This window comes from Panthera tigris, chromosome B1 (assembly GCF_018350195.1).
Source record: "Panthera tigris isolate Pti1 chromosome B1, P.tigris_Pti1_mat1.1, whole genome shotgun sequence".
NCBI lineage: Eukaryota > Metazoa > Chordata > Mammalia > Carnivora > Felidae > Panthera > Panthera tigris.
Window position 1 is genome coordinate 33,610,045 of NC_056663.1, and position 13,197 is coordinate 33,623,241.

Below are 13,197 nucleotides of genomic sequence, written 5' to 3' on the forward strand. Positions count from 1 at the left end.
AAAGTGCTCAACTTCACTAATCAGGGAAACACAAATCAAAATCACAATGAAATATCACTTTACACCTACTGGGCTGGTTATTATCAAAAGAGACCAGAGACAGCAATGGTTTGGGGAGGGTGTTGAGAAGGGAAACACTTTTACACTGTTGGGTGGGATGTAAATTGGTGCAGCCCCCGTGGAAAACAGTACGGCAGATCCTCAAAAATTTAAAAATAGGACTTCCGTATGACGCAGCAATTCCGCTTCCGGATATTTATCCAAAATAATCGAAATCAGAATCCGGAAGAATTATCTGTAATCCCCATGTACATTGCAGCACTCTGTACAATACCAAAAATGTAGAAACAATGTAAACGTCCATCAGTGGATGAATGGGTTTTTCAAAATGTGACGTATACGTATAATGGAGTATTATTCAACCTTAAAGAAGAGAGAAAATCCTGATATATGCAACAACGTGGGTGAACCTGAAAGACATTATGCTAAATGAAATCAGCCGGTCACAGCAGGATAAATATTACCTGAATTGATTTACATGAAGTATCTAATACATGCAAACTCATAGAAGCAAAGCAGCTAATCAGGGGACATACAATTTCAATTGCGTAAGAAAAATAAGCTCTAGAGATTTGCTGCACAACATTGTGCTTATAGATAACAATGTTGTATTTATTGTACACTTAAAAATCTGTTAGAGGGTGCATTTCGTGTCAAGCGTTCTCACCACAATAATTTTTTTTAAATGGATTTAAAAAAAAGAGTTTGGACTTCAACACGAGGTGTGAGAGACAGAAGAGTTAAATATCAACAAGGAGATGCCTTCATGTAAATTACATACCAAAATTTCCTTCTGCTTAAGGATTTAGCTTCTATAACAATTTTCCTGACTTAGCGTGATAATAATAGTGATATTGTATTAGTGATGTCAGCATAGCAGACTGCCCGGGGCTAGTTGCTAAGCAATGTCTAAAGTGGTCATTGGCAAGGGAAGGTCTTTTTCTGGAAGCAACAGAAAAAACTGGGCAAATTCAAGAGCGGATAGGCCAAGATGGTTGCAGATTTTGTCGATGGAGGCATTCCCCTAATGAAACAGGAAAGCCTGATGAGGTAGGTTTCAGTATCACGGACAAGGTCAGCCACTCCTGGTCTGGCCCTAGTAGATGGTTTTAGCTAAAAAGCAAAGAGAATCCGGGCCGAAGAGAATATGGAAGATTTACTCATGGCCCAACTTATTTGTAGATTACACTCAGGATGTTAGCGTACTGAAGTTCTTTAGCTGAAGCGATTGATTCTTTTGACAAGGATATAAACTGCGAGAATATTACAGGTCAGGACAGAACTTTCGGGACATGAAGGGGAGCCAACTGGAAAGTGGCAGTGCCACATCTGTGTGTGTGGCATCCCGGCAGCGTAGTACTCAAGCGGCTGAAGAAGGACACACTCTTGAAAAATAGTTTGAGAAGCGCCAACAAGGTCTAAACAGAAGTTGCTTTGTCAACTGAATTTTAAAAGTAAAATTCTGGAAACCAAAGGCAAAACTAGGTCATTAGCAGGCTTTTACACGACTAACATAAGATGAGAAAGAAGAGACTGTTGTGGAGCAAATTTGAGAAACAACGATAAAATGCCGTAAAATTAGTAAAAAGGAGCACGGACAGTATAAAACATAAAACCGGAAATTCGAAAGATCAACTTAAGTAATTCTTCAAAAATGCCAAGGAAACAGGCGAACAAATCTGAGAGAGAACATGATATATGAGAAGACTGGATAGCAGAGATCTCAAACAGATCACCAATACTTTTTATTAAAAAAAAATAATGTTTATTATTTGAGGGAGAGAGAGAGAGAGAGAGTGCAAGCAGGGGAGGGGGGGAGAGAGAGGGAGACACAGAATTGGAAGCATGCTTCAGGCTCTGAGCTGTCAGTACACAGCCCAATGTGGGGCTCGAACTCACCAACCGTGAGATCATGACCTGAGCTGAAGTTGGGGGCTTAAGTGACTGAGCCACCCAGGCACCCCAGATCATTGATACTCTTAGAAAAAGAGAGAGAAGAATAAATGAAAGAGAATATATAGAGAGAAAAAAAATTAAGGTTATGGAATTCCTATTAAAGACAGTGGTTAATTCTATCTAAACCTGTCTGGAATATTCAAAACATTTGATCTCTACTCCTTTGCAGTAGTTAATCTATTGCTGCATAACAAATTTCCCCAAACCTGAGCACCCGGGTGGCTCAGTTGATTGAGTGTCCAACTCTTGATTTCAGCTCAGGTCGTGGTCTCACGGTTCATAAGATCGAGCCCTGTGTCGGGCTCCACACTGATATTGCGGAGCCCACTTGGGATTCTTTCTTTTCCTCTCTCTCTGCCTCTCTCTCTCTCTCTCTCTCAAAATAAATAAATAAACACAAAAAAACTTTCCCCAAACCACAGCAGCTTAAAAGAACATGTATTTATTCTCTCAAAGTTTCTATTTTTGTAGAATCTGGGCAAATCGGAGCTGAGTCTTCTGCTTCTGTTTTTCTCATCAGATAGCAGCTGAGGTCTAACTGGGATGCGGGCTGTTCCTGAGCTCATTCCATGTTCATTGGCAGAATTAGCCCCTTCCGTGTTGTTGGCCTGACACGTGCAGTTCACGCTGTCTGTCGCTCAGAGGCCACCCTCAAGTCGTCACCGTATAAGTGGCATTATTACTCACTTAAATAATAATACAGTTTCACCCTGTCCACAATTTCTGATTGCAGCTAAAAGGTGCACTCTTTGTCACCCATACTTCACACAACTTTGTCATTTCATGCAAAGTTAAAAACATTTTCAAAACTCATAAAAAGCAGTAACTTGGTGAGGTGCTAAGGAGTATTTAGAGAAAGCACATGCTATACCAGCCATACAGTACCTGAAAAAGACCATAGTTTAATCTATCATCTTAAAGCAGAGAAAGTAAAAATAACCAATTACACAAGCAGGTTCGGTAACATACTCAAGGTGGTTAATTGTCACATCGAGGAATTCTCTTAAGGTTGGTTAAGTGGCAGATCTAATTTGGAAAACAGGACGGTGAAATCAAAGTCTTTGCTTTGAACTGTCTAAACTGTCCCACAGGTTAGCTCAGTAGGAAACTCGGCAGGGCTTGGGTTCAAAGTCTTAGGATAAGAGAATCATCTTACCATCATTGTCCTCGAGTTATCTGTCTTCATAAGGAGCTGTGAGGTCTCTGCATTAGACACCTACGGCCACCATTTCAGAATTTACAGAGAAGTTCAGATGCCTCCTCTTGAGAGCAGATGTTTGATTTTTAGCTTGGGTCATGCGGTAGCTAGTTGGAGATTCCTAAGTGAAGGATTTCTATTTTATCAGTATGAAAAAGAGTGAGATAGGGACAGGAATGAAAACAAAAACCGAAGAACAAACAAAGAAATAAAATAAACAATACAGGAAAGATCCATAGGCTAGTCGTAAGTAAGACTATGGCCTTATGGGAAATAGGGATTTCTTTCTGGGTTAGGGCAAGGTCTTCTGAAATTTCACCCTACAGATAAAGCTATACTTTTTAATGTGTTCTTTAGTACACTCCCACATGGAAGGAAAGGGTGCTATAATAGGAGTGATTTGACAGATGGATTCTGGGTTTGCTGGGGACTGAGTTTCACTTTTGAGGCCAGAATGAGCTTATATAGAAACTCACACTGCGAGAGGAAACAAATTTCTGGTGGGTGAAGTCCCCCATGGAAAGGAAGGTGTATGGGACCAGGTCCATGGTGGAAGTTGGTAAACGGGCCAAGTGTAACAAACAGACAAACAAACAAACAAACAAAGCGGTGAAGATTAAGTGGCCCTAATTGCCCACATGGAAAACATGTGCCCCGATAATGGTAGCAGCTACTTTATTAGGTAGGATGACTTCTGCAGCAATTAAGAAAATCTAGGGTGGTGGGGCGGGGGGGGGGGGGGCACCTGGGCAGCTCAGTTAGTTAAGCCATCCAATTTTTTATTTCAGCTCAGGTCATGATTTCAAGGTTCACGGGCTCAAGCCCCACATAGGGGGTCTGCACTGGGCATGGAGACTGCTTAAGATTCTCTCTTCCCCTCTCCCTCTGCCCCTCCCCTGCTCACGTGCACATGCTCTGTCTCTTGAAGAGAAGAGAAGAGAAAGAAGAGAAGAGAAAAGAGAGAAGAGAAGAGAGAGAGAGAGAAGAGAAGAGAAGAGAAGAGAAGAGAAGAGAAGAGAAAAGAAAAGAAAAGAAAAGAAAAGAAAAGAAAAGAAAAGAAAAGAAAACCCAACTTGAAATGGCTTAAACAGCAAGCAAATTTTATTGATCACATAACAGGAAATCCCAATAAAGTATAGGGTAAATTCAGCAGTTATTAATCTACCAGTTCAATGACATCATCAAGAGACCAGGTTTTATTCTTTTTACCTTTCTGCTCTATCTTACTGAGTATATCAGCCTTGCCCTCATAATCGCAACATGGTTGCAACAATACCAGATAGGCTATCCAGATGCCGACAGCCAGAAGAATATATTTTGTAGAAATTTCCTAAGGTATCTTTTCTCTTGTCTCATCGGCAAAACGAAACAAAACAAAAAAGAGCGAAGTCATACACTTACCAAATCAAGCACTAGTAAAGGATATACGATTATTATGACTGCTTTACAGTAATAGCAATTTATTCTGGAGATGGAGTCTGGAGTGCCTTTTCTAAAACATGGGCAACTGAATAAAACTGGTGTTCTGAAAGCAAGGAAGGCAACCAATAATGTTTATGCCAACACCAGTCAACTAGACTAATGGTTGCTGTGGGCAATGTGATTCCAGGGCTGCCAAATCATTTGATTACTTTTAAAAAGCTGGAACTCTGGATGTTTATGCAAGATCTCCCAATTTTTAAATATTGGCAATGCATTCAAAACATCTTAAAATACATTATAACCAAAATCATCCCATCCAAATAAAACAACTCTGTAGTCCAGATATGTCCTGCAAACTACCAGTTTATGACCTCTGGTTTACGTTATGAATTTATGTAACTAAAACTTTCTCTACTTAGAAAGCAAAGTTCACTTTAACCTTGCCAGTAACTGAATTAGACAAGTTTCTGGGAAAAAAAAAAACTTTAATAAAGTTTTATTCACTTACAGTAAACTTCAAATGACATAGCTAATAAGGATTGCAATAAATGGTGTAGGAAAAAAGATGTTATATGAATCAGAGAATGTTTATATGATTTTGTTGTCAGCGTTCTAATTTGACAGGTTAATTGTCAAAACAATCGAGATGTTCCTAGTTATCTAATGATGAATATACAATGTTCTTCCATCCCTCTCAGTTTCCTGTAATTTACTCAGGGTTTTTATTTGTTTGTTTGCTGGCTTTAAGTAGAGGGTAAATTACTTCTTACTAAATGAGAAAATCAAGATACTCAAAATATTTGAGGAACTAGTAATCAATACAACAGTAAGAAGAGGGGGGTGTCTAGGAAAGTCATCTAATTAGACATGTCAGATTCATAGCTCTTTGTTTAGAATCATCTTCTTTCCCGTGAATATGGAGAATAGAAATCTTAAATTCATACAAAGATTCTCAAGAGTATGTCTCTCTAGAAAATTTTTGTTTAATCTCCTCAAAGTAGAACATGAATCAAGAAATGTTAACATACTCCCAGTCCCTCTCCCATCCAGAAACAAAAAGAAAGAAAGAAAGAAAGAAAGAAAGAAAGAAAGAAAGAAAGAAAGAAAGAAAGAAAGAAAGACATGTTAACATCCTTGGGTATCAAGAGCAAATAATAAGGGGAAAGTAAGTACATTTCTCTTCCGTCCAGACTGTCCAGTCCTCTAAGTTGATTATTACCCACCACCTGCTTAGTTGCTGCTTCAGACCTTTGGGTTGGAACCCTGAAAAAGACAAGTTCTTAAATGATCAACTTATTCCAAAAATTTAGATATTATATAACTTTTGAACTCTTAAGAAATTAAAATAAATTCTGTGTAGTCACACATCCTATTTTATAGATTATTTGATATATCACAGTGAAGGGGTGGAAACATGGGAAGGTAGGGAAAGAAAGTGAGAAAAACCTCACACTGGGATCCAAATATCCATCTGACTAATTAGTATAATATGAAGAAGGTAAGGGATCAACAGAAAACTTATGAGACATCGGATGATTATTCTATGAGAAATGCCCTCTATTTCACTTCCCTGGGATATATTTCTGAAAAAATGACGAATATTAGGATCATCATCCCTTTCCAGATAAAACCCTTCCATCTTCCTCTTGGGTTTGACCAAACTTAGAAGGAAGACATCTTAGGCGTGCCTGGGTGGCTCAGTTGGTTGAGCGTCTGACTTCGGCTCAGGTCATGATCTCGCGGTCCATGAGTTCCAGCCCCGCGTTGGGCTCTGTGCTGACAGCTCAGAGCCTGGAGCCTGCTTCATATTCTGTCTCCCTCTCTCTGCCCCTCCCTCACTCATGCTTTGTCTCTCTCTCTCTCCCTGTCAAAAATAAATACACTTTTAAAAAAATCTTTTAAAAAATTTTTTAAAAAAGAAGGAAGACATCTTAGCTCCTATCCTATAATCATACAGACACTGTTCTTAGTGAACATCTTCCAGGAAGACATGGTTAGAACTTCTCTCCTTCATAGTAGGAGTGTGACAAGATTACAACAGTTTGGCTATTGATCTCTTACCTTAGGTGTTGATGTTGTTTTATCCTTAAAAACAGTAGAGGGAAGCACTTTTGTGGCATACTATATTAGGGACAAAAATAATAGTAGGTCATTAGAAATGCTATTTCCAATCTTCGGTATATTTATTTCCTAATTTAAATCATTCCTTACCTCCCCATCACTCATTTAAATTCTACCCAACTTTCAGGGTCTAGTTCAAATTCTAACCACATAGTCAATGGATCTTTTTCTTACTTTAAATTAATCTGACCCCATTCATTTCCCTTTTGACCACATTCTTCTCATTCTTATGACTTGCTTTGGTGCAAAAAAATACACGAGGAATTAAGTGCTCTATATGTATATGACTAGTTTACACACTAAGCATGTAAACTTTTTGAAAAAAAAATTTAGTTCTTTCCCATTTACCCACAACAGAGTACCAAGTATGAAGAAACAATGTGCTCAGTAATTACTCAAGTGAATGAATCCTACTTTTTACTTCGTAGTGCCTGACTTTTATTGCAGGTTTGCCTACATATGGTCTGTTTTTTATTTTTTATTATTTTTTATTTTTTTTAACATTTATTTATTTTTGAGACAGAGAGAGACAGAGCATGAACAGGGGAGGGGCAGAGAGAGAGGGAGACACAGAATCCGAAACAGGCTCCAGGCTCTGAGCTGTCAGCCCAGAGCCTGATGCAGAGCTTGAACCCGCAGACCGCGAGATCATGACCTGAGCCGAAGTCAGACGCCCAACGACTAGGCCACCCAGGCGCCCCTGGTCTGTTTTTTAATATCCTATCTTCCACAGACAACTGTGGCTAATATGGGGCTTATTCTGTCTATATCATATTAAAAAGTAAAATATAATTTATAATAAAATTTTATATTCTCCAAAGTAAGCATCTAGAAACTATCCTTTGAAGGACACTGTTTACCTCCTATAGCAGAACTAGTCATCATTTCTTGATGATTATGTAACAGTAAAATTATTTTTAACGTATGGGGGGTGGGAGGGAGGGGAGGGGAGGGGATGGGCATTGAAGAGGGCATTTTTTGGGATGAGCACTGGGTGTTGTATGGAAACTAATTTGGCAATAAATTTCATACAATAAAATAAATAAAATAAAAAAAGAATTATTTTTAACAACAGAAAATTAATACCCATACTAATTTACAGATAGTAAGTAGGCCTTGCTTTCTCAGATATACCTGTGTGCTATAATACCTCAGGTTGACCTAGGGAGCACATATCCTGAGAAAGAATCTATAGATTTACAGACGCCATTCACATCCAGCCCAGATGACATTTAAGGAGTCATTTAAGTGACTACCTGATACTTACCAGGAAAGACGAAGTGGACACGGTTGTAGGTATTGGGGGCGGTGGAAAATCTGGCTTCGTAATTAGCTAGTGAAAAGGTAAAAGAAATAAAATAGAATAAAAAATAATGCAAAGATGGGGCCTTGAAAAGAGATGTGCTGAATGGAAAGGCTTCAATCCTTTCTAGACATGGTGAACTCATGATCCTGCCCATGAAAATAGCCTAAACCTGTAAGTTCAAGTGCTTTCATTTAGGTATGCACGTGCGATTCAGAAATAAGCTCAGCGCCAGGAGACAGACGACGAAGACGGCACTCTATACAGCAGATTTCTACTCTTCTCGTATTATTAAGTTACCAACTTTTCCGACCGCCATAATTCAGGTTCAGAGGTTAAACGTAGGAATGTAGTGGAAAAGCCCACCCTCTCACATTTTGCATTTTCAAAAACTTTTGCAGGAAAATCTAGCTTTCATATAAATATTCGCACAGATTTTCACATTCTTCTGAGGAAACAATGGGCCATCGTGGGTTATGTCTCTTGCTGGTATTTCCTTGCGATTAGATTGGAAGCGATATTTAAGAGAGGTTGCTAACTCACAAAAGAAGCTGGAGGCTCAGTGCCCTCTCCTGGCAGATCAGGTGTATGGAGCTTCATCTGAGTCATCTAAAAATAATAATAATAATAATATCTTAAAATGAAATGATCGGTTTCCTAAGTTCAACTTCCAAATAAGCAGTCGTCTCAAGACACGGGAGATCAGAAACTGAGATGACACAAGAGACCAGACAGGAAATCACAGTGGCCCCGCTGCTGCATTCTGCTGTAACCAGAGCTGTTAGAGACAGGTAAGTTTCCATTAAACATCACGGCCAATGGCATTGCCATTAACCAACCTCTGCCCGAATTTCTAAACTTGCAAGACACAGCCAGGGCTTTAAGGGTTATACATATTATATATGCTGTCATGGAACTATACATATCGTTGTCTTTATTGGGACATTTGCAAAAGGGAAAGGGTCCACCTACAGTCAGTGTGTGTGGGCGGGGGGGAGAGAGAGAGAGAGAGATCTGGAGTCTGCCCTCCTTGTTCTCTTTACTTCTTTGCATTTGTGAACTTCAGCAAGGAGCCTCTGCATTTTGGGAAGACTCTTTGGGATTTAAAACAAAGGCAAAGGAGAAATTTCTGAATGTGTAGTTACGGAGCCCCAAATTCTTACTATATACTAACTGGTGGCTGGATTTGTAAAACGCCGCTGAGTAGGAACGATAGAAGAGACAATGAGAGAATCATGAACCGGGGCCCAAGGCAAACACACTACCAACTATGGTTCACCTCTTGGGGTCGTACAGCCTTCACCGTCTGTGGGTTCTTCTTCTGTTTGCGAGGCCTGGTGCCAGTGGTAGACGCTGGCCTGTATATGAAAGCATATCATATACATTGACTTAGCAGTTCCTTCACCATGATGAGGACATTCAAGAGAAGTTTGCCAATTTCCTTTGCCTGTTGCATCATCTTTGGTCATTGACTGGCCTTTCTTCTGTTCTCTAGGACATTCTTAAGGTTTCCTTGTCCTGGAATTCATAATCACCACCACGAATTTTCTTTGTGATTCTCTACAGAGCCCTGAATTCTTAATAACGATGGCACTGAATCAACGGTTGTAAAAATTATGTTATTTCATTAATGATTTATTCACTCAATATTTAGGAAAACCCATTACATGTGAGTAAGTCGGTGTTTTAAAAATGCTAGAAAGACGCTACAGTGTCAAGACCGTGTTTGAAAGACGAGGCAATCTAGGTGGAAATCCAGATTCCACCGATTTACTTTGTAAAACTTTGAACATATTTTTAGCTTCTCTGAACGTTTGCTTCCACTTTAGGACAAGTGTAAAGTGCCTGGCTTTGCAAGAGTGTTGTAAGAATTAATATACAATACCTTTTCATCTATAAAATGGCATTAACAGTTAGTACTTCACAACCTTCTTGTGAAGATTAGAGATAATGAATGCAAAAAGACTTAGCACAGCACGTGTCATAAGCTAGCGACCGATAAGAGTTCCATATTTTATTCCTACAATGGGTGTAAAATCCTTAATGATGAGAGTTAGAATAACTCTATTCATTATATTATTAATTATATTTATTAATTATAAATAAATAGAATAGATAGATAAAATAAATAAATAGAATAACTCTATTAATTATATTATTAATTATATTTATTAATTATAAATACAGTGATCAACACAAAAAGACATGTCTTACTGTGCAGGATTTCCCAGTAAAACTGACACCCAGCATCTGGTCCAAGAAAAAATGCATCTGGACTCATTTCAGAGTATTTGAAGGGAACCCTAATTAACTTTGAGAATTTGGGTCAGCTCCTTAAATTTAAAATAAATTAGAGGCCAAAAAGTCCCCAAAGCAAGATAGAAGGCTACCTCTGGACTTTCTTCTGCTTTCGTCTGGGGCTTTGGTGCCAGATTACTATAGCAACCACCACAAATATGACAGCCATGGGGAACAGCACCCCGACCACAATGGAGAAGTCTGCAACAAAGAGAAGCAGAGCTGGTGAGGGCATGAGAAATTCACAAATATGCATCACTCTAGTCCTTATTTCTTTTCTTATCATAAATTCCACCTCCCGTTTCCCACCGCCGCCCCCCACCCCCATCCAAAACACGCATTCCCTGGAAAATCTCTAATAGTCAATAAAATAAAAATGCATTTTGATCTTGAGTGTTGTAATGTTATGCAGATAGAGAAAGTAAAGGGGAAATACTAAACATTGCATATGAGGGAGGTCAGGCATCATGCTGCTGAGAATTCTTAGAAGGCTCGACGTCTGTAACCTCTGGAAAGTGTAGGGCTGGGAAAGGAGAGGAGATACGAAGTCAGGAGATGGAAGAAAAGGAGTGGCACACTTTTCACACTCAGCCTTGGAATCAGAGAAAAAGAAACAGAAGGCTTGAGATCATATTCCTGTCGGTAGCAAATAAGGAGTGAAGACACGAAGACCAGAATTGAGAGGGACACCAGCGAGTGTCTTACTGATGTTGGCTCCAGAGCAGAATGATTACGGACAGAAAAGAGATTATGTGACCCAGTGAACTGCGGAATGATTTGAACACATTTCCTGGATCTAGATGGTGTTTCCTCTGTTTTAATTCCTGATCCAAGTAATGAATGCAACTTCAATCTTTTGCTACCGCAGACATTAATTTCTCTTATAATAGTCAGAAGCTTCAGAGACCAGAAGGTACAAGTTTGAGGGGGCAATGCAAACAACTACTGCTTTCTTATTAGAGCTCAGCAGAGCAATAATAAAATTAAATGTTGCAGAAATGCGAGAAAAACTCCCAAGTGTGAACATGCATACATGCAGACGGAGGCAAATATGTCAGAAGCAGAATTTTAAGATAATAACAAACATCTAATGTTTTCCACCTTGCATAACAATTCCGATCAAAAAGGCCAAAGGAAATAAAATTCTGAAGGGTTTGTGTTGAATATGGTATAGATATATTCAGAATCAAAAAATGAAAAAAAAGGACTGGCACCAACATTAAAATTGTAACTATTTTCGGAAGACTAACGTGGCACCAGAGGAAAGAGGAAATTGACTGCTTCACAAACACCCCTAATTTGAAAGGACAAGGTCTGCAGAGAAAGGTGGGGTATAAGACAGATGAGAAGTATCGTAATTGGAAGTAGGTATGCATTTGAAGATGGAAATAATTGAAGAGTAAATACACTCTTCTGTTTCTGGTAATGGCGGTCTGGGAAATTCAGACTAACTCTCCCACTAAGAGCAACTAAGACATTTTTCCAAAAAAAAAACCAAAAACAAAAGTTGTCAAAGTTATGGAAATATTTGAAAAAAAAATGGGGAACAGGCATCTCAGTGGCTCAGTTGGTTAAGTGTCCAACTCTCGTTCAGGTCATGATCTTGCAGTTCGTGAGTTCGAGCTCCGCGTTGGGTTCTGGGCTGACAGCTCAGAGCCTGGAGCCTGCTTCAGATTCTGTGTCTCCCTTTCTCTCTACCCCTCCCTGTCTCGTGCTTTTCCTCTCTCTCAAAAATAAACAAACATTAAAAAAATTAAATTTAAAAAATAGGGGGAAATGACCTTGGAAAGATTAGTGAGAGGGCAGGAACCCAGAAAGACAGAAAGGAAAATGATCCTGGTCTTGGAAGTTCAGAAATGCAGGAAGGAATGAAAAGTAAATAAACCAAGCATGACCCTGAATTTAAACTATGGCCTTTGAGTGACAATTGTGTGTCATCGGTTGTGACAATGTACCACTCTGGTGGAGGATGTTGATAGTGAGGAAGGCTTTGCATCAGGGAAGGATGGCGAGGCATCCTTTTCTACTTTCTGCTCACTTTTGCTGTGAACCCAAAACTTTTCTAAAAAGTAATGTCGATTTTTTACAACACCAAATAAAATGAATATGTTCATAATGGCCACTAAAATAATATAAAATAAATACGTAATCTCTGAATTAATAAAAAGAAAAATGGAATGATTAAAATCCTCAGTAAGTCCATAAGAAAGCAAGGAAGAAGAGAAAAAGGAACATAGAACAGGAGAACAAATAAAAATCATACAATATGATTGTAGATTACACCCAAGTATATCAGTAGTTACCTTAAATTTAAATGGACTAAGTACCCTGGTTTAAAAATATATATCGTAAGGGGCGCCTGGGTGGCGCAGTCGGCTAAGCGTCCGACTTCAGCCAGGTCACGATCTCGCGGTCCGTGAGTTCGAGCCCCGCGTCAGGCTCTGGGCTGATGGCTCAGAGCCTGGAGCCTGTTTCCGATTCTGTGTCTCCCTCTCTCTCTGCCCCTCCCCCATTCATGCTCTGTCTCTCTCTGTGCCAAAAATAAATAAAAAACGTTGAAAAAAAAATACTTAAAAATATATATCGTAAGACTAAAATTTTAAGAATGTGTATATTTCCACACTTTTCAAAAACAAGAGACAGATATAAAACACGATGCTTCAGAAAGAATGAAAGTACAAGTACGGAAAAATGTTATGCCAATGCAAAGGAGACCAACAGAAATTTGGTACAGCTATATTAGTCTTACTATAGACTTTAAAAAGCATGAAGGGGTTCCTAGGTGGCTCAGTCAGCTAAGCAGCCGACTTCAGTTCAGGTCACGATCCCATGGCTTGTG

General features: G+C 39.1%; 1 protein-coding gene across 13 annotated transcripts in view; it reads right to left on the reverse strand.

Annotated features, from left to right (window-relative positions):
• Positions 1-2,370: 2,370 nt before the first annotated feature.
• Positions 2,371-13,197, reverse strand: part of ADAM28 (ADAM metallopeptidase domain 28) — a 76,409-nt gene continuing 65,582 nt past the window's right edge. For 4 of the 13 annotated variants that reach the window (XM_042983209.1, XM_042983208.1, XM_042983207.1 and 1 more), the window contains 6 exons: positions 10,451-10,559; positions 9,340-9,418; positions 8,604-8,669; positions 8,025-8,090; positions 6,698-6,757; positions 4,294-5,899 (listed from right to left, as the gene is read on the reverse strand). In XM_042983209.1, the coding sequence (XP_042839143.1) occupies positions 5,879-5,899; positions 6,698-6,757; positions 8,025-8,090; positions 8,604-8,669; positions 9,340-9,418; positions 10,451-10,559 (401 nt within the window). In that variant the 3' untranslated portion in view covers positions 4,294-5,878. Of the gene's footprint in view, positions 3,336-4,293; positions 5,900-6,697; positions 6,758-8,024; positions 8,091-8,603; positions 8,670-9,339; positions 9,579-10,450; positions 10,560-13,197 lie in introns of those variants that run through there. The other 9 variants (XM_042983214.1, XM_042983211.1, XM_042983212.1 and 6 more) reach the window with 6 other exon arrangements.